Source organism: Dermochelys coriacea, chromosome 20 (genome assembly GCF_009764565.3).
Source record: "Dermochelys coriacea isolate rDerCor1 chromosome 20, rDerCor1.pri.v4, whole genome shotgun sequence".
Classification (NCBI taxonomy): Eukaryota; Metazoa; Chordata; order Testudines; family Dermochelyidae; genus Dermochelys; species Dermochelys coriacea.
The window spans coordinates 4,285,147-4,309,676 of record NC_050087.2 but is presented as its reverse complement, the minus strand read 5'-3'; the positions used below and the strand labels follow the sequence as shown (position 1 = coordinate 4,309,676).

The following is a 24,530-nucleotide window of genomic DNA, read 5'->3' as shown; positions in this document are numbered from 1 at the left end:
AATTAGCATAATTTATATATTTATGATAAAGAGAAAAACCGGGGCCGGGGCCGGGGCCGCTGCGAGCGGGGGAGACGGGGCCGGGAGAGCCAAGGGATCGGGGGAGACGGAGACGGGGCCGAGGGAGCCCGGGGAGACGGGATCGTGGGGAGACTGGGATTGAGGGGGCTGGGGTTGGGGAGGGGGGAAGACCGAGGAACCGGGGTTAAGGGGAGCCCCGGGGGGAACCCGGAGGTCGGGACGCCGGGGTTGGGAGCCCCTGGGATCGGGGCCCCCAGGGGTCGGGAGCTGAGGGGGTTCTGGGGTTGAGGGGAGCCCCGGGGAGTCGGGGTGGGGGGGAGCCCCACGGATCGGAGCGATCCGGGCGCCGGGCGCTGAGGGGACCCGGAGATCGGAGGAGCCAGAGGCTGAAGGGGATTGGGGAGCCGGGGTTCGGGGGATCCCCGGGGATCGGGGGCTGGGGGTGCTCCGGGGATCGGAGGAGCCCCGGGGATCGGGGGAGACGGGGTTGGGAGGACCCGGAGATCGGAGCAGCCGCGGGGATCTGGGGCGGGGGGGACCCCCGGGGATCGGAGTCTGGGGTACCCCCAGGGATCGGGGGGACCCGGGGTTCGGAGCGGATCGGGGGAGACAAGGGTTGGGGGGACCCGGAGATCGGAGCAGCCTCGGGGTCTGGGGGGACCCGGGGATCGGAGGAGCCAGGGGCTGGGGGGCAGCGGTAGGAGGGACCGCGGTAGGAGCTGCCCGAATCGGGGAGCGGGGGCCGGGCTGTGCCCGCCCCGGGGGGCGCTGTGCTGTAGGCGGCGAGCGGACGGCGGGGCCCGGGGGTGGGGTCTCAGGCTGCACTGGGGGCTGCCGAGGCACCGGCCTGGGGGAGCAGCTGCCGGGGCCGGGCCATGGGGCTGAGCCGCCTGATTGGGAGGGAGACGCGTTGCAGGGACTGGGGTACTGGGGTTTCTCCTCCCTGCCCGGCAGTGTCTCATGCCTGGCTGGGTGGGGTGGGGCTGCCCCCTGCCCTGGGGCCCCCCTGCGCTGGGTGCTGGAGCCCCCTGGGTGGCTGGGGAGGGGCTGCTCCTGAGGCTGAAGAATATGTTATTGGGGCTAATTGCTACAAACTGGGGGTTTGTATTATCTCTGTCCAGGACCCCTTTAAGCATTCCCTGAGCTAGGTGCCCCTGTAGGGAGAGGGGCTCAGAGTCAGAGAGAAGTGTCTCCCAGGGAAGTGCCTCTATGCCTAACTCTGCTACTGCCATGCTGGTGGCCTTCAGCAAGTCATGTCACCTTCCCGCCTCAGTTTCCCTGTCTGTAAAATGGGCACAAATGATACTGACCTCCTCTGTAAAGCACTTTGAGGTCTACTGATGAAAAGCGCTAGATGAAAGGTGGGTATTATTTCTATTGCTAATTTGCACCAGAGCAATGGAGAATAATGGTGAATTTGACGGCACCCCAAACCCACACGCTGGCAGGCACCCTGAACAGCAGTGGTCAGCATGACAGACACCCTAGTAGCTAAATACATATCCCTGATTTTTTACTGGGGCCTTTAGGCATTACTCCGATACAAATAAATACGAATTACCAAAGGGAATGGAAACAAAAGATACTGGAGTTTTCTTAAGGCTGCATTGGCTGGGCTTTGTATAGGGAAAGCGGCGAGCTCCATGTTCTCATCCCCTCAAGATGCTAACCTGGAACAGCTGGCGCTTCTAATGGTAACGATTGTACTTGCTTGTGACAGGGTGTTAAGACGCAGGCTGCCCTTCCCCCAGAGACAGCACTTATATGTTAGAGATGGAAAGAAGGAGCAGGCTGACCCAGAGGCGGATTGAGTAAATGGACTTCATTGCAGTGCTTGTTCCCCTCGACCCAGTTGTCGAGTAAGCCCCGAGTTCATCGCGTCACACTCTTTTATCTAAGTTAATATGTAAATACCCACATTTATTACAGCACCCCCAAAACCTTTATTTAATAATATGAACGCCCATATAATGAATATTAATAGTTATATACTGAATATAATTATACCCTCCCCTGTTTACTGTTTACAACATTAAGCATATTGTACAGACATTTTTACCTTGAAGGTACATTTCTTTGCAATAATTGTAGCCACAAGTTCCCTTAATCAGCAGTTCCCAGGGGAGGGAGGAAGAGGTAGGGTGACCAAACAGCAAGTGTGAAAAATCGGGACGGGGTGGGGGGTAATAGGAGCCTATATAAGAAAAAGACCCAAAAATCGGGACTGTCCCTTTAAAATCGGGACATCTGGTCACCCTAGGAAGGGGCCATGACCCTGAGCTCCTTTATGTAGCTGGGAGAGGAAGGGAGAGGGGAGATAACACTTCTTCGCACAAAGATCCTTCAGACAACCATATTTCTCATGCAATTGCAACTCTTATCTATCTTTAACAAGCAAAAGGGAAGGGAAAAGGATGGCAACTTTATCAATCAAAGAAACAGTGCTTGCCTGTCCCTCACTCCCAATTACCATGATAGCAGCTACCCAGGTCTTTACTTAGTACTCCTTTTCTTTTTGCGAATACAGACTAACACGGCTGCTACTCTGATACCCCAACATTATATATTAAAGGCTTTAAATACTAATAGACTTTGGTAGTAAGATTTGCTTGACCAGGAAACACCTGTTGAGACAGATGTCCTGACAGCTCCCTGCCAGGTGGGGGGGGAGGGCAATCGGGCACGGAAATGTCCGGCAATACTGCATTTGACGCACTGAGCAGTCCATCCTTGTCTCCCAGGAGCTGGCTTTATTCTCTGTCTCACCTTTTGCAGTCAAAGTGACCAAATGTTTTTGTGCATGAAATATTAAGAAGAAACCAGCCGATTTTTCTCATGCATTCCCATCACAATTATGCACATGGTGATGGTGGTTTTACCACCTGTACTACGTAGGTGTCAGTTTGGGAGGGAATGTTAGATTTCTGCAGTATTACTCAGGTGCCACCCTGTTGGAAAGCTGGGAGATGTGCTTTTTTAGGTTAGGCTTGCTTGGTAGGTGACATATTTTTATGTTTGCAGGACCTACCGGAATCAATATTATGAACTTCCTTCACAACTGATAGACTGAGTTTATGATTAATGTACTGGACTGGGATTCAGGGGATCTGAGTTCTGTGCCTGGCGCTGCAGTAGGCTTCTCACCTGACCTTGGGCGATTCACTTAATCTCTCAATACTCTATCTGTAAAACAAAGATAGTAATACTTTCCTCCCTCTCAGGAGAAAGTAATGAATGTGCAGTCCGGAGATACTTGTAAGCAAATACGGCTTCCAAGACCGCAATGACTGAATTCAGGAAGATGTCAAGCAAACATATTATTAGGATTTGTATTACAGTAGAACCCTTTGTGCTGAGTGTGGTACAAACCCACAGGGAGAGAGTTTTTGCCCTGAAGAGCTTACAATCAAAATAGACAAAGGGTGCGAGGAAAAACAAGCCACGGGGTGATTAAGTGATTTGCCCCAGGTCATCCAGCAGGTCGAGGACAGAGCTAGGAACAGATCTCCTAATCCAGTGGGTCGCACTGGCTCTCTAATAGAGTATCATCCTTATTTCGAAGGTTGCGGCGATTGTAACGAGGGAAAAGCAGGGAAAACAAACGTTTATTTTAAAGGTACTAAGAGGGTTTGGCAAATAACTGAGAGTTAAACCCAGAAATTGGCAGGAGTTATTGAGTCACCTCTGGCTTCTTTGTTTTTTAATGTATTTAGTAAAATGTTCTGGATGCAGATGAAAGCTCCCTGTTCGTTACTCACTGCTCCACTTGCCTTGAAATAGGAATGGCAAGTGTTTCGATAAAGGGATTGGCAGGTTGTCTCTGGCTTTCCTTGAAGTCCCAGTTATGGCAACAGGTTCTGGAGTATGTCCATGAGCAATCGACTACAGGATCAGGGCTGAAAAAACTGCCAACAAACTACTGACAAATGCAAGTGACCTCTAGTTCCTCTGCACAGATGCTAGTAAGTACATCAACGTAAAATAAGGCATATAAAATAAGGGTGGGAGGTGCTCTTTAAAGTTTGCAGTAGCTGCGCATGCTTTGCAGACATGAATTCTCTCTTGTGATTTTTTCAGTCCTGAAACACAGCTCGAAGCCGCGGTTCATTACAGGCAGCCCTACGGCCCACTGCTGTTTGTCTCAAAGTACATTTAACAGTAACCAATTTGTAATTCTTTCTGCTGACAAAACTGTCATCTTAGGTCAGCCGAGCAGCCTGATCTGATGACAGCCCACTTTATAGCAGCCCAGTACAGATTTTCATAGCTTTACGGTAATGTTGGAGCGGCTGTCTTTTATGTGTCACAAATGAGTTTTCATTGACTTGGCTGGTGGAGTTAGCTGGCCCAACCCAGCCCTGGCACAAGCTTTCCAGGAAAGAGGCTCACTCCTCTTGTAGGAGATAGTAACCAAGAGCTTTGGGGAGCAGCCATATGTTCCAAAGTTTTCCTGGTGGCAGAAATCTCTGTCTTCGAAGATAGTATCAGAGGGGTAGCCATGTTGGTCTGTGTCCACAAAAACAGCAAGGAATCCGGTGGCACCTTAAAGACTAACAGATTTATTTGGGCATAAGCTTTCGTGGGTAAAAAACCCCACTTCTTCAGATGCATGGAATCAAACTCTGATCAAAAGAAAAGGAGTACTTGTGGCACCTTAGAGACTAACAAATTTATTAGAGCATAAGCTTTCGTGAGCTACAGCTCACTTCATCGGATGCATCCAATGAAGTGAGCTGTAGCTCACGAAAGCTTATGCTCTAATAAATTTGTTAGTCTCTAAGGTGCCACAAGTACTCCTTTTCTTTTTGCGAAGACAGACTAACACGGCTGCTACTCTGAAACTCTGATCAGAGGCTATCTCTGATTTTTCATTACCCCTCCCCCCCAATCTGTAGGAGTTTAAAAATGGCCATAAAACTTCACTCTGAAACGTGCCAAGCAGGACGCATTCCCCGAGGAGCAAATGCACATTTTCAGAAACATTGGATTGGCCATTTTGAAGCTCCCAAGCACAGAACTGAAGTTTCCCCCTATTATGCAGAATGGATTTTGGTTGTGGTTTTATTTTCACCTTCAGAAAGGGGAATCCAGTTTTGTTTCAGCAAACAGTTGGGGGCTACCCTATAATGGTTACTCATAGAACAGTTGCACCGTATGTCTGATGCTCTGTTCACTAAGACCACTTTGCACTGTTCTGGTGCAAATGGGGATTTCAAATGAGCATACATTACATTTACTTGCCTCCTTGGAGAGCCACAGTGATGGGAAGGGGCATTACTGTAAATGAGAATCAAACCATGCCCGTTGCTCTGGGAATAACTCTTGAGCTACATTAAGGGATGAGTAAGGGTGCTGGAAGTTTGCCCTCTGTCATGCCTAGATGTGTGTGTGTGTATGTTTCTAGCCTTTAACCTCTTTGCGAATCCCAGTCCCGGGGCTCGTCTTCCCTAAGGAATTTAATCACGAGTAAACATGATTTAGAGTAGTTGAGTTAGGCAACATCCTGCAGAGAAAGGATGGGCATGCTGTCCATTGGTCATATGCTATTCCTGGCTCTGCCACTGGCCTGCTGTGTGACCGTGGGCAAGTCATGTCGCCGCCCCCTGCCTTAGCTTTCCCATCTGTAAAATGGAGATAATGATACTGACCTCTGTGAAGTGAAGATCTGCTGATAAAAAGTGCTGCAATATTATCATTTTTTTATTATATTAGAGTGAGACTGGAAAGGACTAATTGGATAAATACCCAAAATGTGATTTCAGTGGGAGCTAGGTGTCTAAATACCTCTGAGAATCTCAGCCTAAGCGCTGAAGTCCCTTTTTAAAAATGGGGCTTGTGCTCCTAAATGACTTAGGAGCTTTGGAAATTGTTGTTCATAAATCCCCATTTATATAGACTGTAACTGACATGAGTATCTGCCTTCGAGCAAGATTGGTTTGTTTATTTTTATGAATATTTTTATGAATATTTAGAATTACACTAAACTGGGATTTAAGACTGAGGTGCTTTTTATTTTCTACAATGTGTGATTCAGCCATACTAAATGGGGGCCTGTCCTCTAGGGGTCTGATGCTGTAATTGAATCTGTCTCTCTGGGGACCTGATTCCAGGATCAGAGCCTAGATCAGAACCGTAGGAAGAATGGGCGAGTGGATTGAGAAGGAGCCCAGGGTTTGTGTGCTCCTGAGTTCTAGTGTTAATTCTGCCAGTGATTCACTGTGTGATGCTAGACAAGTTACTCCTTCTGCCTCAGTTTTCCCTTCAGTAAATGTGGTTGGTAATATTTGCCTTCCTCTGAGAATATTGTGACGTTAATTGTAAAGTACTTTGAGATTCCCAGAGGAAAAGGTTTGGTCGAAATGCAAACAAAGGTTTAGTGTTTTGTGGGGAGGAATTAATTGCAAAACCAGGTTGAAATGTCCTTACTATTCTGAAAACGAATATGAATGGAAAAGAGGCAGATTAAACGTGAGGCACAACTTTTGTGCTTGGACCCATGTGATGATGAATGGCTTTTTATGATTAAATGCAGGTTTTAATTTAATTAAATTGCAGTTTAGACCTTTATGTGGCTTAATTGGAAAAGAAAATGTTTGTGGTCTTTGTGAGTTCAAGTTTGTCCATTTAATTGATCTCTCAAGAGATACAAGTGTAACCAGTCTGGAAAATACAACAATCTCTGCAGACCACTTAAAGTCTTAAACAGTGAGAATAAGGACTTGTCTACATGGAGAAATTGACCAGAATAGCTATTGTGACATAAACTACTCTACAAAAGCAGTTGTGGTCAGTTTCCGCATGTAGACAAGCAGTTAGTCACATACATGTGAAAGAACTTTAACTCCATTAATTTTGTGCTGAATGGCTTTACAAATTGGGAATACTGATTTAGTTGGGAATTGGTCCTGCTTTGAGCAGGGGGTGGGACTAGATGACCTCCTGAGGTCCCTTCCAACCCTGATGTTCTATGAGTCTATGATACTACAAAAATGAGAGACAGGTTTTCATTTGGCATGAATCAGCATAGCACCACTGAAGTCCGTGGCACAATGTCACTTTGCACCAGCCCTAATATGAGCCTGAGTGACTGCGAAATTGCTTTATGGCTCGATCCTGCAAGATATCAAGCACTTTGTTCCCAATCTATCAGAGCTCTTCAGCACATGCTTAACTTTAAGCATATGAAATCACCTGCCTTGCTCAACGTTAAAACCACGTGACGTTCTTAAGTGTTTTGCTGTTTGGGGACCAGAGTGCATGATCAAACCCCTAACTCTGGATGGCAGAAGTGGGAGGCTCAGCAGTCTCAAAGCTTCTAATGCCTCATGTCTTAGTCTCCTCTTGTGCTATTAACCACTGGTGCAGATATCAGCACTGTAATTTCAGCCTTTTGTAATGGGTAACCTCTTTCCCTAGCCCCCTTAATACTGAGCCCCGGTGCATTGTGGCTGCCCATTTTCCATTCAGTGCGTGCATGATATAATCCACAGTTGTACTTAGGATGCACTCCCTGATGGGTTAGCACTGGTGTAACGGGACAGGAAGTGGTGGTCAGCAATGGGGTAATCACAGTCTTGCCTTGGCCTAGTGAACTGGTGCAGTGTCCCAGAAGGTTGGGGCTAGTTGCCTTACAGTAGAACCCAGGGTCCATTTCAGATTGGTAGGGAAGATGGTTCAGATTCTCCATGCCTCAGTTTCTCCATCTGTCAAATGGGGATAATGGTGCTGACTTCCTTTGTAAAGTGCTTCAAAAGCTACGGCTGACAAGAACTATTATCATCATTAGTTAAAAGAAAAGGAGTACTTGTGGCACCTTAGAGACTAACAAATTTATTTGAGCATAAGCTTTCGTGAGCTACAGCTCAGTTCATCGGATGCATCCGATGAAGTGAGCTGTAGCTCACGAAAGCTTATGCTCAAATAAATTTGTTAGTCTCTAAGGTGCCACAAGTACTCCTTTTCTTTTTGTGAATACAGACTAACCGGCTGCTACTCAGAAACCTGTCATCATTAGTTACTATTCCCTTTGCTTGCAGGCTCATGGGCCCCTTCCGGTGGGGTCCAAACTTGCTCCCATCGAATCAATGGGAACTTTGTCATTAACTCCAACAGAAACAGAATTTAGCTGGTAATATTGGCATTTCTGTGGCACTCCCCACTTTAGTACCTGAGCATATAACACACCTCAGTGCAGGAGCCCTCACAGTGCTCTGATGAGGATGGGCATTCATTTGTCAAAGGTATTTAAGGCACCTAAAGATGCGGATGGGTGCTTAGTGGGATTTCTAAAAGGCTCATAGCATGTTACTCGTCTAATTCCCATTGATTTCTCTAGGAGTAGGCGTTTTTGAAGACAACACTAGGTACCTGTCTGTGTCCATGGATGCCTAAGCACCTTTGAAGATCTGACTCTTCGGGCTTCTCACCTGTGGCATGTTTGTTCAAAGTGAGATTCCCACTGGAATGGTATCCAGGCCGTCACATCTCTGACTCATCAACACTAGTAATTAACACATCAGTTATAGTCACAGTGAGAAGTGGAGCTTCGTAAATCATCTTCTCCCTCTCTTTTCCAATTCTTTTTTATTAGTAGTAGTATTATTTAGTGCATTTCAGTTTCTTGTCACCATCTGTTATGAAATGGCTGTTTTCGTGCTGCGTGCACTTAACACCACCATCTGGGCACATGATTTGTCCCATTGATTGCAAAAATGTGCGAAGAAGCAAAATGAAATGGTATGACACACTTGCAGAATGTCTGCTCAATGAGTGCCAGCCCGTGAGGAAATCCAAGCCATGCCACGGAACTGCACTGAGCTTGACATTATGAAATGTCTATTTAATTGTCCATCATGCTAATGGGTCTTTTTGCACTGCACTGAGAGAGATCTAGGCTTCTCTTCTTTGTCCATTATTTGACTCTGCCGCACTGGGAAGGCCTGAAAAGATCGAAGTATCCAGCTCTGATAAATACAGTAGATAGACCTGATTAGTGAGTCTTGTTCCCTCTTGTTAGACTGTACCTGAGATTCTGAAAGTGGCTTTTCATCTTGTTTTGTTGCTCTAGATCTGTGCAGAGATAAACTTCCTATAAGCCGCAAGTATGTTTCCCGTCTCGAGCTGCTCTTTGCTGCAGTTTTTAGTGTTACTTTGATCAGCAAAACTCCAAGGCTCTGTTGAAAGAGGTCTTTTTTTTTTTTTAAATCCTCTGCAAACTTTGAAGAAGGCGTCTCGCACTGAACTTCATTCTGATGTAACAAAGGACATTTTGCACCTCTCTGGCAGTGCAAAGGCACCTTAAAACGTGTGTAACTGTAAAGGATTATGCTGCTTTTTAAACACTCCATTGTGCCCAGGTGCCTCCTTGGGAAAGCGCATTGGATTTTGTTTGTTTTTCACCGTTTCCTGGAGACGTTCCTAAAATGCACAAACAGGCGGGATGTGACTGGGGAGCAGATTAATAACCTTGGGAGGACCGAGAGAGCCGGGGCATTTTCAGCACCAAGCTTTTTTATTTTGCAGCACAGCGAGTGAAATCATAGAAGCTGATCACGCTGAAGCATTTGCCCAGCTGCCTATGGGAAACAAGTGCACAGAATCCTCCCAACTCGTCCCAAGATTGTGCTTTGCCCAAAGCCGAAAAGCAAATGAGTACCCAGCATTAGAACTCAGAATTTCCTGGGTTCTACTCTTGTGATTTTTCTAGCAGACCAGCTAATAACTGCTCAGTCCCATCTCCTGCCAAGAATGACACTCAGTCACTAGAGAGTGTGTTTGGAATTATACCTTTCCTTAAACAGCTGTTCCTGGCGTGAGCGTTCACTGCAAAGGAAAGTTGCAGTGAGGCATAGATGTCTGGTTATTTTTTAAATATGCACTGGCTTTTTAGGAATGTTTCCACTGAATATCAAGCAGTCTCCCTGTGGGTGCCCAACACTGCCTCGATTTTTACCATTTTGTTGTATTTTTAAAATTATAGCAATCTTAAATTTTGAAATGAAAAGTCATTTTGACAATTTCAGAACTTTTTAGTCAAGTGGAAAAATTTGTCGAGACTGGCCCCCCTTTCCTGTGAAAAGTTTTGGCTTCATTAAATGGGCAATTTCCGAAGAAAATGTTTTCCATCAAAAAAATTCCCATCAGCTTTACTACGCTGTGAGATACACAGCACCTGGCTCTTGATGGCAGACTCTCAGTGAGGGTTCAGTACATGAAGAAAGGCTCACCAGGAATCAGCAGCTGCATTTCTCTAGCCTCTGAGGGGGTGTCTACACTGGTATAATTTCCAGCTGCAGCAGACACGCTTGCACTAGTTCTGATCAAGCTAGTGAGCTAACAATAGCAGTGTAGCTGTGGCTGGAAATGGGCTAGCTGCTCTAAGTGCATACCTAGGATTTCAGATGGGATTGTACTCAGGGGATAGCTACACCGCCCACGCAGGTGTGGCTATGCTAAATGTTGTTTTTCGTACGCGAGCTAGATCGGAGCTAGTGTGGGTGCCTCTGCCCAAGCTACAAGTTATGTCTCCAGCTGCAGGGTAGACACACAATAAGGATCAGTCCGCACACACGTTTTTTACCGATTTAACTATATCGGTTTAGAAACAGATGTAGTTAAAGCAGTAAAACCCTTTCACGTGGGCACAGTTATACTGGTACAAAGGTGCTAAAAAAGGGCTTGTTCACGCAGAAAAATTGTGTTGCTTTATACAGGTATAATTAAAGTGGTACAACCCCCTTAATGTACATGCAGTTCTACTAGTATAAATGTGTTTCTACCAGTATAGTTGGTTCCCATGTGGGAAGGGAACCGGGAGGCCACTATACACTACAAAAGCTCTGCCATATAACTATATTGGCAAAGCCTTCTGGATGCAGTTTATACCGGCAAAAGGACACTTGAAACCACCTCCCCAAGAAACATAAACTGTACCAGCAAAATGACAGGTTTCAGAGTAGCAGCCGTGTTAGTCTATATTCGCAAAAAGAAAAGGAGTACTTGTGGCACCTTAGAGACTAACAAATTTATTAGAGCATAAGCTTTCGTGAGCTACAGCTCACTTCATCGGATGCATTTGGTGGAAATTTTTTTCCACCAAATGCATCCGATGAAGTGAGCTGTAGCTCACGAAAGCTTATGCTCTAATAAATTTGTTAGTCTCTAAGGTGCCACAAGTACTCCTTTTCTTTATACCAGTAAAAGGACACTTATAGAGATGAGCTGCTTTCTGCACAGGGGGATTGCTTGTATAGCTGTGTCGGTTCGGGGTGTGAGGTTTTTACAGTCTTAATCAACATAGCTATGACGGCAAAGATCTGTAGTGTAGACCTGGCTAGGGAATAGGTTATACATACCAGTATATTAATCAGTTTAAAAAAAACAACCCTTAAATGAAGTAGTTAAATCAGTATGAATACTGTGCGTAGGGCAGACCTAAGGTAAAATGACAGGAGTAAGCTTTACAGGTGTAAGGATCTTTATATTATTTTATGTATTTGTGTTACCATAACACCTAGAAACCGCAGTCATGGCGCTGGACTCCATTGTCCAAGGTGCTGTACAAACACAGAAGAAAAAAAAGACAGGCTCTGCCCCCAAAAGAACAGACAATCACCAGTATAACCAGATCCCGACCCAGAGATGATACCACTTTAACGCTGTTGGTGCATAATCATGCCCCAACTCTAAACAGGGAAAACGATACGACTGTATGTACACCAGGCTGAAGTATTGTGGACGGGATTTTTAAAGGCATTCAGCATTGGATGGACCCCGATTCTAATTGAAGTCAGTAGGAAAATTCTCAGTGGGAGCAGGTTGGGTGAAGGCTGAAAATTTCCACTCTCTGCTGCTTAGGCTGATGGGGTGATACAACATTTCAGGCTGCTTTTAGAAGGTATTTAACAGAAACCCTCCATAAATAAAATTTATGCCTGGGCAAACAGCGAACAGCTCAGCTAACAACGTCCTTAACCCTTTTTATTTTTCGATAGATAGATAGATCAATACAGATATTCCTGCTGAATTTGTTCAGAAACAGCTTGTTAATTGGTCTCTATATGCAGCAGCCTTGGTATTGCTCATTGCTGTTTATTCATGTCCTGCATTTGCAAAGCTGGAAGATTTTACTGCAGATTTAATTATGCCTGTATGCAAAAGATGTCTCTATCAAACAGTATTATTTAGTACAGCAGCAACAGAGAAAGCAGGTACAAGGCTTGTCTTGGGTCTTGTCTGTACGAGAAAGTTGAATCTTTTTAATGAAAAGGGTGAATTTCAATCACTTTGGTGATGCCAGTGCAAACCCCTGTGTGGACTGTGATTTTTGATTGAAAACGGGCTTATTTCAGTTTAGCTTAAAACAATAAGGAATTTAGACCAAACTGTTATAAACCACTCTGAAACCAAAACCAGAGTGTCCAGTTTACCTAACCAGTTTGAATTTGCGTGTAGACAAGGCCTGATAAAAATGATCTCTCCAGTGGACATTTCTCTGCTTTGACTACCTCCTGGGACAAACTGAGTTTCCCTTGATAAGCATGAGAACCGTGCTGAGTTATTCTGTACCGGGACTGAATTTGGTCCAATGCCTTTAAAAACATTGCAGCTTTATTTATGAAACCTGTTCTCTAATTGACAGGGGGGCCGATGCTGCCCCCCTACTCCAGTCTCTATATGCCTCTCCAGCAGCATGGAGGGGTTGTGAATGAGCCGCAAAGGGCAGAGGAGAATTCCCCCAGCAAACAGCTGCCATGTGCATAATTGTGCTGTTTCCCTCTTACCAGCTCAGGTGCAGGAGACAGAAAGGGGAAGGAGCCATAATGCTCAGTGCTAAGGGGATTCCGGGTGGTGGTACCACCTGAGAAAGGTTGCTTGAGAATAGAACAGCCCCTGGGGCTGCTCTAACTTATCCAGAGAGCCTTTTTGTGGGGTCAACTGTTATTTACGATTTGCATTATAGTAGAACCTGGAAACCCCAGGTGAGATAGTGACCCTATTGTGGTAGAGTCTATAAAGTGAAGGATAGTCCCTGCCCCAAAGAGCTTATAGTCTCCTCCCAGAGACACACAGCAGGTCTTACCACTGCCAGGAGACCAGCAAACTGGTCACTAGCCACCACCCTGTCCGGCTCACAGATCTTCCCTTCTTGGTGGAATGACTGTCCATTCAGCTCATCTTGTCTCTTCGTCACAGGAGGTTTTGCAGCTTTAGTTCTCTGCTTTTTCTTCCCACCGGCGCGTCCCTGGTGCAGCAAGTGTCTCTCGCTCCAACTTTTCCTGCCGGTTCCTGTGCTCTGGCTGTAGGAGAGCTAATTAACTATTAATAACGCCAGATGCATTGAAGAGCTACCTGATGGCCTCTGCCTCTGTTCTCTGTTGCACTGGAAGAAATTGTTAATTAAAGCATGCACTGGCATCGCATGGCGTTTGGCTACTCTGAAGTCAAAGCGGGATTTAAAAACTTTTATCAGATATTACAGATCAGTCACTTGGCTGATCCCAATCAGTTCAATCGCTCAGGCAGCAGGGTATAAATCTATTAAAAGCCACTGAGCGTAGCAGAGAAGACGGCACTGGTTCTGGGCCACGCCCCCTGGGATATGTTTGAATGTTTAGGTTGCGATTCTCAGAGCTAACTAAGGGGATAGTTTTAAAGGGAGCTGGGCAGCTACATTTACAGTTTAGTGTGTGCGGCAGCTAGGAGTTGCGTAGTATCACTTTAAGTAGTTTGTGAGCCTTCTAATGGCGCTCACTGGGTTTTATGTTTCAGAAGCCAACAAACTACTGCCAGTAGCGTGTATATGTGTATATGTTGCTTGTTGTATATAGTTAGTAAACACAGTTACTCGGACTCCGCCGTGTTTCTGTGAGGTTCCTTCCTGTTACATTTGTTGTGTAAAGAGTGAAGGACGCAGTAATAATTCCACACACTGTTTAAAGGGATGCTACCCAGTTACTACACACTGCATATTGTAGCGGTGTCATTTTGGCCTCATTGATGTTAACGGGCCAGGATTTCATCCTATATTATTAAAACATGAGTGCACATCATAATAACATGCACACCCAACATCTGCTCCAAGGTCCCAGTGCTAATCTTTAAAGCCACCTGACGATCAGCTGTTTGGTGGGCCCTACCAATCAGCTTCTCCCTTTCCCCCCAGCGCCTGCTGCCGATCAGCTGTTCGGTGGTGGGCGGGAAGCGCTGGGGAGGAGGAAGAGATGTGAGGGTGGGAAGAGATGGAGTAAAGGAAGGGCGCAGGCAGGGCGTGCTCAGGGAAGGGGTGGGGCCTCGAGGGGAGGGTGCGGGAAGAGGCGAGCGAGCGTGAGGCTTTGGGGGAAGGAGTGGAGTGGGAGCGGGGCCTCGGGGTGGAGCAGAAGAACATAAGAACGGCCACACTGGGTCAGACCAAAGGTCCATCAAGCCCAGTATCCTGTCCTCTGACAGTGGCCAATGGCAGATGCCCGAAAGGGAATGAACAGACAGGTTATTATCAAGTGATCCATGCTCTGTCACCCAATCCCAGCTTCTGGCAAACAGAGGCTAGGGACACCATTCCTGCCTGGCTAATAGCCATTGTTGGACCTATCTTCCATGAACCTATCTAGCTCCCTTTTGAACCCCAATATAGTATTGGCCTTCACTTCACCCTCTGGCAAGGAGTTCCAGAGGTTGACAATGCGTTGTGTGAAAAAATACTTTCTTGTGTTTGTTTTAAACCTGCTACGTATTATTTCATTTGGTGGCCCCTTGTTCTTGTATTATGAGAAGGAGTAAATAACACTTATGTTCTGGGCCACGGTGCTTGAAACACCATCGGCCTGGCAGAAGTACTCTGAGAAAAACAAGGCTTACACACAGCTGTGAGTTATTGGCTTTATTGAAGGTTAGTGACCCACCTGCAATGGGGACTCCAAGTGTTGCAGTCGCGGGGAACCCAGCACACTGGAGCTTTGCCTGGGACGGAGTCCGACGAAGTGGCAGACGGTCAGCATTAATAAGCATTACACAAAAACAGCTCATGAATATAAAGTTAGGTGCCTCTTAAAGGGAGGCTTTCTACTACCTGGTAAAGGGCCATGCAAAGCAGCTGTGTCCTTCAAGAACTATCTCCTACAATAACAAAGCAGCTGTGTCCTTCAAAAACTATCTCTATCCCACAGTAATGAAGCAGCTATCTATGTCCCACAGTAGCCTCTCGGCTCGAGAAAGCGGAAGTTCTCTGGCAAGGCCATAACAAAGTCTTCTACAGTCCCTTACAACTTCCTTATTTACTTTCTCTGTACCACTCATGATTTTATAGACGTCTCTCATATCCCCCCCTTAGTTGCCTCTTTTCCAAGCTGAAAAGTCCCAATCTTATTAATCTCTCCTCATACGGAAGTCGTTCCATACCCCTAATCATTTTTTGCTCTTTTCTGAACCTTTTCCAATTCCAATATATCTTTTTTGAGATGGAGCAACCAATCTGCACACAGTATTCAAGGTGTGGGCATACTATGGATTTATATAGAGGCAATATGATATTTTCTGTCTTATTATCTATCCCTTTCTTGATAATTCCCAACATTCTGTTCGCTTTTTTGGCTGCTGCTGCTGCGCATTGAGTGGATGTTTTCAGAGAACTATCCACAATAACCCCAAGATCTCTTCCTTGAGTGGCAACAGCACCCCCAGGAAAAGTTGAAAGTCGGCATCCATGCCGTCTTGGACCGTCGTAAAGCGACCCTGATTTTCAAAGAGCGCTGAAGGCCCCACTTTGGAAAAGAGGACCTTTTCAGGTCTCTCATGTTAGGCACCCAGGAAAAAAAAATCACTAGTCAATTCTGAAAATCTCGGCCAATGGGAATTCTTTGCGTTATTCATAATTCGTAATGGGTAAAGGTTTAGAAAACATGACCTATGAGGAAAGATTGAAAAATTGGGTCTGTTTAGTATTGCTTAGAAGAGAAGACTGGGAGGGAACATGATAAAAGTTTTTAAGTACATAACAGGTTGTTACAAGGAGAAGAGAGAAGAATTGTTCTCTTTAACCTCTGAGGAAAGGGCAAGAAGCAATGGGCTTAAATTACAGCAAAGGTGGTTTAGGTTGGACATTAGGAAAAACTTCCTAACTTTCAAGGTTGATAAGCACTGGAATAAATTGCCTAGGGAAGTTGTGGGATCTCTGTCATTGGAGATTTTTAAGAACAGGTGAGACAAACACCTGTCAGGGATGGTCTAGAAAAGATAGTACTTAGTCCTGTCTTGAGTGGCTGAAGTTATATTTCCACATCGTTAGACTCTCCCATGTAGGCAGGTCCCTAGCAACAAGACAGGTTCACAAATAGGGTTGTCAACTGTCTAATCACACAAACCCAAACACCCTTGCCCTGTCCCATCCCTTCCCTGAAGCCCTCTCCCTGTCCTGCCCATTCTCTGAGGCCCCGCCCCCGCTCACTCCATCCCCCCTCACTCTGTTGCTCACTCTCCCCCACCCTCACTCACTTTCACCAGGCTGGGGCAGGGGGCTGGGGGGTGGGACTGAGGGGTCTGGAGTGTGGGAGTGGGCTCCAGGCTGAGCCTGGGGTGGGGGTTGGGGTGCAGGAGGGGGTGTGAGCTCTGGGAGGGAGTTTGGGTATGGGAGGGGGCTCAGGGCAGGGGCTGGGGGGTTGGGGTAAGGGGTGTGGACTCTGGGAGGGAGTTTGGGTGCGGTAGGGGGCTCAGGGCTGAGGCAGGGGGGTTGGAGTGTGGGAGGGGATGAGGGGTGTGGACTCTGGGAGGGAGTTGGGTATGGGAGGGGGCTCAGGGCTGGGGCGGGGGGGTGAGGGGTGTGGGCTCTGGGAGGGAGTTTGAGGGTGGGCGGGAGCTCAGGGCCAGGGCAGGGGGGTTGGGGTGTGGGAGGGAGTGAGAGGTGTGGACTCTGGGAGGGAGTTTGGGAGGGGGCTCAGGGCTGGGGCAGGGGGTTGAGGTGCAGGAGGAGGTGTGGGGTGCATGCTCCGGGTGGTGCTTACCTCGGGCGGCTCCCGGATGCGACCGGCATGTCCGGCTCCCTAGGTTCAGGGGAGGCGAGGTGGCTCCACACGCTGCCCCTGCCTGCAGACACCGCCCCCGCAGCTCGCATTGGCCGCAGTTCCCATGAGACATGGGGGGCAGCGTGCGGAGACCCCCCAGCCATACCTGTACCTAGGAGCTGGACATGCCGTCCGCTGCTGGGAGTCGCACTGGGCCAGAGCAGGCAGGAAGCCTGCCTTAGCCCCATTGTGCTGCCGACTGGACTTTTGGTCTATTAAAATCTTCTGGATTGCTTTTAATAGTCATCAGGAGACTGAGGCTGATTCCGGTAGACTCCCAGCCAACCTGCGGGGATTGGCAACCTTATTCACAAAGCGTCTTGAGGCAGAAGTCGTTTGCGGCCTCTCTGCTGCTTTTCTCCATTGCTAGTAACTCCTGAGCCAACTCCTCCACAACTGCGTAAACAAGGACACCTTCACGCATGCATCAAGTAGTTCTGAATGTCAAGCAGCCTGGCCAGTTAAATGCATCTCAGTGCCCTTCCTAATAAAAAATTAATCAGCCTCTTCTGAAGGCAGTTACACCTCTGTAAGGCAGTGAGGGGACAGTACACGAGCAAACGAGCTAATGACGGCCGTTACAAGAGGTTTCCTCTTCAACAGGTGCGCTAAGATCCTTCCAAAACAAATCTCGTCCTCCAGGAAATTTAAACCAGCGTCAAGAAAGGATCCTCATAGGGAAGAGCAAATGGACTCTGTTGCCCCTTGCGTTCCCCTGCAGAGACACGGGATGGCCGAGGACAAGCCGTCAGAGACCTGAGAGCCTTGAGGGTACTGTGCCCAGGGAAGAGGCAGTGTTCTCTTTGGAAACAGCTGCTCTTTAAGTCTGGAATTTTCAGCGGGTTTATGGGAGTTAGACACGTAAGCCCCATGGACTGCGGGAAAGGAAAATGCCAGCCTAAAGAAATGTGTTGGCATGAGTCTGGTTTTCCAAGGAGAGGGAGAAAGGTTTGATTCTGAGGGGCGGGTTTCGCTTTTCTGTTGGTGGATTCTCATCTCCTGGGATGATTTCTCCTCCCAGAATCAGTAGACATTCTTGCACCGATCCATTGCTTTGTTTGGGATGGGATGGGGATGGGGATTTCTAATGGAAGCTCCAGCGCCTCTTTCTTCTCTCATTGGCTATTCAGCCCTTCCACTTTACTAAGTGAATCACACTCGCACACACACACACACACACACACACTCGCCTTGTGAGATATGATCAATATTAGCTCACCCGCCTCCCACACCCAGCATAGAGAAGGGGACTCTGACATACCAACCCCTTCCCAAGGAAGTTAGTGGTAGAACTGGGAGTAGAACCCAGGAGCCCTGGCTCCGAACCATAGGAGCCAACGATGTGGGTGCTCTGGGACTCAAGCACCCATTGGGGCCACCGACCAGCTGTTGGGCGGCTGGTGAGGAAGCGCTTAGGGGAGGGCTGGAGACCTCAAGCGGGGGGGCAGAGCCTCAGGGAAAGTGGGACGGGGTCTCAGGGTGGAGCCGGGGGTGGAGAACCCACCGGGAAGAACGAGAGTCAGCGCCTGTGCTCCCAGCACTTGACCTTCCATTGCTCTGCACTTGTTGCAGTCAGTGACCCGTCGCAAAGCGGAACTGGTTCGGAAGAGGGGTGTTTTAACACCCGCTTTGCACGGGTGTGAACGGTTCTACAAGGTGTAGTGGTATGGAGAAGCCAGGCTGCCTGTGTCTCGCTCTGACAGCTACCCCACCGTGCAAAGGGAGGCTGGTCTCTGGACAGTTCCCGTGTGGCTATGGCATGTGAAACGCGAGGGTGCATGTTGTTTCAACTCTTGCAAGTTGTTCCAAGGTTTGATCCCGTGGCAGGTGTGACACCGTTTATTTGCAGACGCTCTTGTGACCATTGTCTTCTTGCTTGCAGTATGTGGAGAGTCTGAGTCCACCCCACTCCGCACAGTGCGCAGTGACCAATCATGGACGTGCAGCCCCAGGAAGCTTCCCTGACGGTTAATGAGCAAGTACGTTGGTTTCTTTCCACAGGTTTGTGGCAGCTGAGCCTGGCATCGGGCTTGGGACTATCCTGCCCTTCTAACACTGCTGGCGTGTGCAGGGCCAGATCCTCAGCGGGTGTAAATCAACATTGGCTCCAGAGGTGCGTCACTGATTTACACCCTTTGGGGTTTCGGCCCATTGATTTCAATAGAACGGTGCTGATTCACACCAATTGAGGAGCTGCCCCGTTGACGTCAGCAGAGCTGTGCCAGCTCACACCAGCTGGAGCTGTGGCCCAGCGACTGATGGAGCTACAGCTGATTTATACCAGTTGAGGATCTGGCCTGGCTGTTTGTGACTAACTGCAATGGTGATGAGCCTAGTGTAATTAGACAGACAGACAGATAGATATGGGGGTGGCTGGATAGACAGACAAATAGATAGAGGGGGTGCATGGGATAGATAGATACGGGGATGGCTGGATAAACAGACATGTGTATGGGGATGACTAGATAGATAGATTCGATAGATAGATAGAGGGGGTGCGTGGGATAGCTAGATTAGATATGGGGATGGCTGGAGAGACAGATAGCTAGACAGACGATGTGTATGGGCATGGATGGATAGACAGACAGCTATGTATGGGGATGGATGATGGATGGATGTGTATAGGGATGGATAGATAGATGGATCCAGTCTAGCTCTGCCTTTTGCTGTGGATGGAGAGTGTGAAGCCCAGAGAATCATGCCTTCTTCTTGTTCGTCTCTTTCAGGGTTTGTGCCCGTTGAGATCTTACTTACGCTTTGCTGTCTGCTTCCAGGTCATTGTGATGTCGAGTCATGAGACTATCCGAGTGCTGGAGGTGGGAGTGGACGCCCCACTTCCAGCAGAGGATGATGGTAAAGGTTTGGAACCAACAGCTGGAGAGGTCACAAGCAGCTGCCCCGTGGAAACAAGCAAACCAGGAAGAGAAGACGTGCAGCCAAACCTAGAGACCGCGTGTGGAGGGACAACTGGTACGAGGCCTTCTACACTGTGCTGTTTCACTGTTCCACCACCCCACACCCGTTGATTAGGGCAAATGATTAGGAAAATGCCCAAGATCTAGAAAACCTCCTGAGTCGGCCAAAAGCTCCCCTGAAAAATATACTCCCAATTTCAATTGACTTTCTAATCCAGTCCCCAGCGGTGGGCAGCCCCAGCCACCCCAAGTCCCAGCCACCCTAGCCCCAGCATGCTTCTCTGAAGAGCAGCAGCCTGCCTGGGCTGGGGGCAAGGGGGAAGGGCAAGCAGGAGGGGGTTTCTGGGAGGAACATGGGTGAGGCCACGCTGGGCTGTTTGGGGAGGCACAGCCTTCCCCAGCCTATGCTACGTGCTGCCCAGGGATACGTGGAATTAATACACACTGGTTGTGCAGAAGAAAACAGTTCTGCGTACGATGCTTGCACCTTCCCAGGTTGCTGCCTGGCTCTTTGTGGAGATCCAAATCCAGTCCACCCCTTTGACAGTAACAGCAAGGAACTCTCCTTGATGTAATCCGTAAAAAGGGTTATAGGGAGTCTCTTTTTCTCCCATGTGCCATGTTCTTTACCATCTGGGCCCTAGAGAGGAGGATGGGCTGTGGCTTCATTTGCATCCACACTGCAAAATGACAGGAATTGGACCTGAGTCACAGTGGGACCCAAGCAGGGTCTGCGGAGCTCTCAGTATCCTGAGGGCTTGCCTGCCCCAACTCTCACTGATTTGTGTGTGCACACAAGAGGGGCTTGGGCTCAGACCTGAGTCAGAGCCTGGGCTTAGTATGCAGTGTAGACATACCCAAAGCAAACGGCTGAAGCAGTGTAGGGATACGGGATTTTTCTTCCCTGCCTGCCCTAGGATGTTCTGGAATGTTGATATGTGCTGATAAACAGCTTATGCATCCCACCCCAGAAGTGGCTGCCTTTCAATGGTGGGTGAAGTGTTCTTGGGGTTTTAGTTTGGTAAGTTATGATTTTGGGCACAGCTGCAAAGATAGTATTCAGAGTAGCAGCCGTGTTAGTCTGTATTCGCAAAAAGAAAAGGAGTACTTGTGGCACCTTAGAGACTAACAAATTTATTAGAGCATAAGCTTTCGTGAGCTACAGCTCACTTCATCGGATGCATTTGGTGGAAAAAACAGAGGAGAGATTTATATACACACACACACAGAGAACATGAAACAATGGGTTTATCATACACACTGTAAGGAGAGTGATCACTTAAGATAAGCCATCACCCACAGCAGGGGGGGAAAGGAGGAAAACCTTCCATGGTGACAAGCAGGTAGGCTAATTCCAGCAGTTAACAAGAATATCAGAGGAACAGTGGGGGGTGGGGTGGGGGGGAGAAATACCATGGGGAAATAGTTTTACTTTGTGTAATGACTCATCCATTCCCAGTCTCTATTCAAGCCTAAGTTAATTGTATCCAGTTTGCAAATTAATTCCAATTCAGCAGTCTCTCGTTGGAGTCTGTTTTTGAAGCTTTTTTCTTGAAGTATAGCCACTCTTAGGTCTGTGATCGAGTGACCAGAGAGATTGAAGTGTTCTCCAACTGGTTTTTGAATGTTATAATTCTTGACGTCTGATTTGTGTCCATTCATTCTTTTACGTAGAGACTGTCCAGTTTGGCCAATGTACATGGCAGAGGGGCATTGCTGGCACATGATGGCATATATCACATTGGTAGATGCGCAGGTGAACGAGCCTCTGATAGTGTGGCTGGTGTGATTAGGCCCTATGATGGTATCCCCTGAATAGATATGTGGACAGAGTTGGCAACTGTTATCCTACAATCGTCAGCTCCTTTGGGCAGAAAATGACTTCAGCCTTAGCGTCCAAGGTGGAGGAGAAGGAAGATGCATGTAATGTAGCTGTGATGCAGTCTCTCTTACCTAGGGGTTGCAATGGGATAGATAGATGCTCATTAACACAATCTGTGCCGAAAGACGTCGGTGCCTTTTCGGAACTCTACTGCCATCCCAGGTTACAGAATTACAATGCCTATGTCTGGCCACAAGGTGTCACCTTGACTCCATGCACGGCTGAGGTGGCATGACCAGGGTGGTGGTGACCAAGACTCAGAATAGTGGGTATATTAGGCATCACCAACTGGGAGGCAGGATGCCCTAATGGATAGAGCGCCGGCATGGGACTCCAAACGCCTGAGTTCTACTCCCAGTTCTGCCATTGAGCTCCAGGGTGACGGTGGGCAAGTGGCTTCCCTGCTCTGAGCCTCAGTTTCCCCATCTGCAAAATGGGTAAGGGGTAAGGATCCTGATCTGCTTTGTAAAATGAAAACACGAGAGCCAGGGGTCACCTGATATGAAATTAACAGGCAGCCGGTTTACAACAAACAGAAGGAAGCACTTCTTCACACCACTCATAGTCAGCAAGTGAACCAGAGGATGTGGTGAATTCCCAAAAGCGTAAGTGGGTTATAGGACAGGTCCATTGATGGCTATTAATCAAGGCAGTTGGGGACCCAACCCCATGCTCTGGGTGTCCCTAAACCTCTGACTGCCAGGAGCTGGGACTGGATGACATGATATTAGGAAAAACTTTTTCACTAAGAGGGTGGTGAAACACTGGAATGCGTTACCTAGGGAGGTGGTAGAATCTCCTTCCTTAGAGGTTTTTAAGGTCAGGCTTGACAAAGCCCTGGCTGGGATGATTTAACTGGGACTTGGTCCTGCTTTGAGCAGGGGGTTGGACTAGATGACCTTCTGGGGTCCCTTCCAACCCTGATATTCTATGATTCTATGATTCTATGACAGAATGGATCACTTGATACATTACCCTGTTCTGTTCATTTCCTCCGAAGCACCTGGTACTGGCCACTGTTGGAAGACAAGATACTGGGCTAGATGGACCCAGTATGGCTGTTCTGATGTTCAGCTTCTTTTGGGGTAGGGCAGGGGTTCTCAAACTAGGGGTTGGGACCCCTCGGGGGGTCGCGAGGTTATTACATGGGGGGTTGTGAGCTGTCAGCCTCCACCCCAAACCCCGCTTTGCATCCAGCATTTATAATGGTGTTAAATATATTTAAAAGTGCTTTTAATTTATAAGAGGGGGTCACACTCAGAGGCTTGCTGTTTGAAAGGGGTCACCAGTACAAAAGTTTGAAAACCATTGGGGTAGGGAGAGGCTGCCACATTAGAGCCCCGCTCTATTGCCTGAGCCAAAAAATCCAGCTCTGCCAGCAGCACTCATTTGTGGTATAGCCACTGGAGGGAGATAGAGAGCCTCATTATGTAAGTAGGTGACAATGTGGCCTAGCAGTTAGGGAAAGGGACTGCGACTTGAGTCTTGGGTTCAATTCCAGACCCTGCCACTAATTTGCTAAGTGACCTTGGGCAAGTAATTTCCCTCCCCCCATTCCTCAATTTCCGCATTTGTGAAATAAGGGTAATGATGCAGCTCTGAAGATCTGTAGTTGAAAAGCGCTATATAATTGTTATTATCGTTACACTTAAGTGACAGGGTCGCTTGACATTGTGTTATTTCCTCCTCTCAAGGCGAAGTAAAGTCACTGCCTGGAATAGCTCCCGCCAGCGTCTCATCCGTCACCACCTTCAGCCCAGCAACGAGCCAGCCGACCCAAACCCTAACTTCCTTGGCAGTGCAAGCCGCGCCACAGGTAACTACCCGGCAGTCACGCGGATGGGCGTGGGAAGGGAGCAAATGCGGACGGCGAGCAGGGGGAAGAGCGCGGGGTATTTCTCCTGTGTCCGACATGTGGGATTCACACACGCTCTTCCAGTGATCCCCGGCGTGTATCGGTTGTTAATGGTCCCTGAAACAGCGCTGTGTGTTTTGCACAGAGACTTGCCCAGTGGGATAGCACCTGGTGGTGGAGTTGGGTTTGAATGCAACAACCCGCCTAGGCATGGAGCATAGGTTCAGTGTCCTGATCCATCCCTGGCCACTCCTCCGTATAGCGCCCGCCACAGAAGGCCCTATGGCGTTGAGCTGCTGCTGGAAATGTTTCTGTAGGGTTGCACTAAGGAAAAAAAAGTCCCCCTCTGGTGGTGATTTGACAACCAGTCTCTGGGGGGCTCCACTCAGCTGGAACCCAGCTGCTAAGACGGGAGCGATCCCATGCCCACACATGGCTCAGGCAGGCTCCCCCTGGCTGGGGCAAAGTGTGCCTTTGGAAAGACCGCTTGCGCTCGCTAACGCGGCTGGTGCTGTCTGGAGTGGCGTTGATTTTTTTTTTCCTTTTCTTTTTTAAATCTTGTTTACTTTTGCAGGTCTTGACTCAGGAAAACTTAGCAACAGTTGTGACAGGAGTAATGGTTCCAGCAGGGGCAGTTACTCAACCTCTTCTTATCCCCATCAGTATTGCAGGTCAAGTGGCTGGTCAGCAGGGGCTGGCTGTGTGGACATTTCCTACAGCAACGGTCGCTGCCCTTCCCGGACTGACGGCTGCTTCTCCTACAGGGGGAATTTTCAAACCACCTATAGCCAACTTGCAAGGTA

At 48.1% G+C, this 24,530-nt stretch overlaps 1 protein-coding gene across 10 annotated transcripts in view; it reads left to right on the top strand.

Annotated features, from left to right (window-relative positions):
- Positions 1–24,530, top strand: part of POU6F1 (POU class 6 homeobox 1) — a 38,308-nt gene that overhangs the window by 393 nt on the left and 13,385 nt on the right. For 3 of the 10 annotated variants that reach the window (XR_006278356.1, XR_006278355.1, XM_038378715.2), the window contains exons 2-5: positions 18,958–19,054; positions 19,802–20,045; positions 23,567–23,688; positions 24,302–24,527. Coding sequence is in view for 7 of the 10 variants with exons in the window: in XM_038378715.2 (XP_038234643.1) it covers positions 19,010–19,054; positions 19,802–20,045; positions 23,567–23,688; positions 24,302–24,527 (637 nt within the window). In the remaining 3 variants the exon portion in view is untranslated. Of the gene's footprint in view, positions 1–3,801; positions 3,984–17,678; positions 17,847–18,957; positions 19,055–19,801; positions 20,046–23,566; positions 23,689–24,301; positions 24,528–24,530 lie in introns of all 10 variants that reach the window. The other 7 variants (XR_006278357.1, XM_038378718.2, XM_038378713.2 and 4 more) reach the window with 6 other exon arrangements.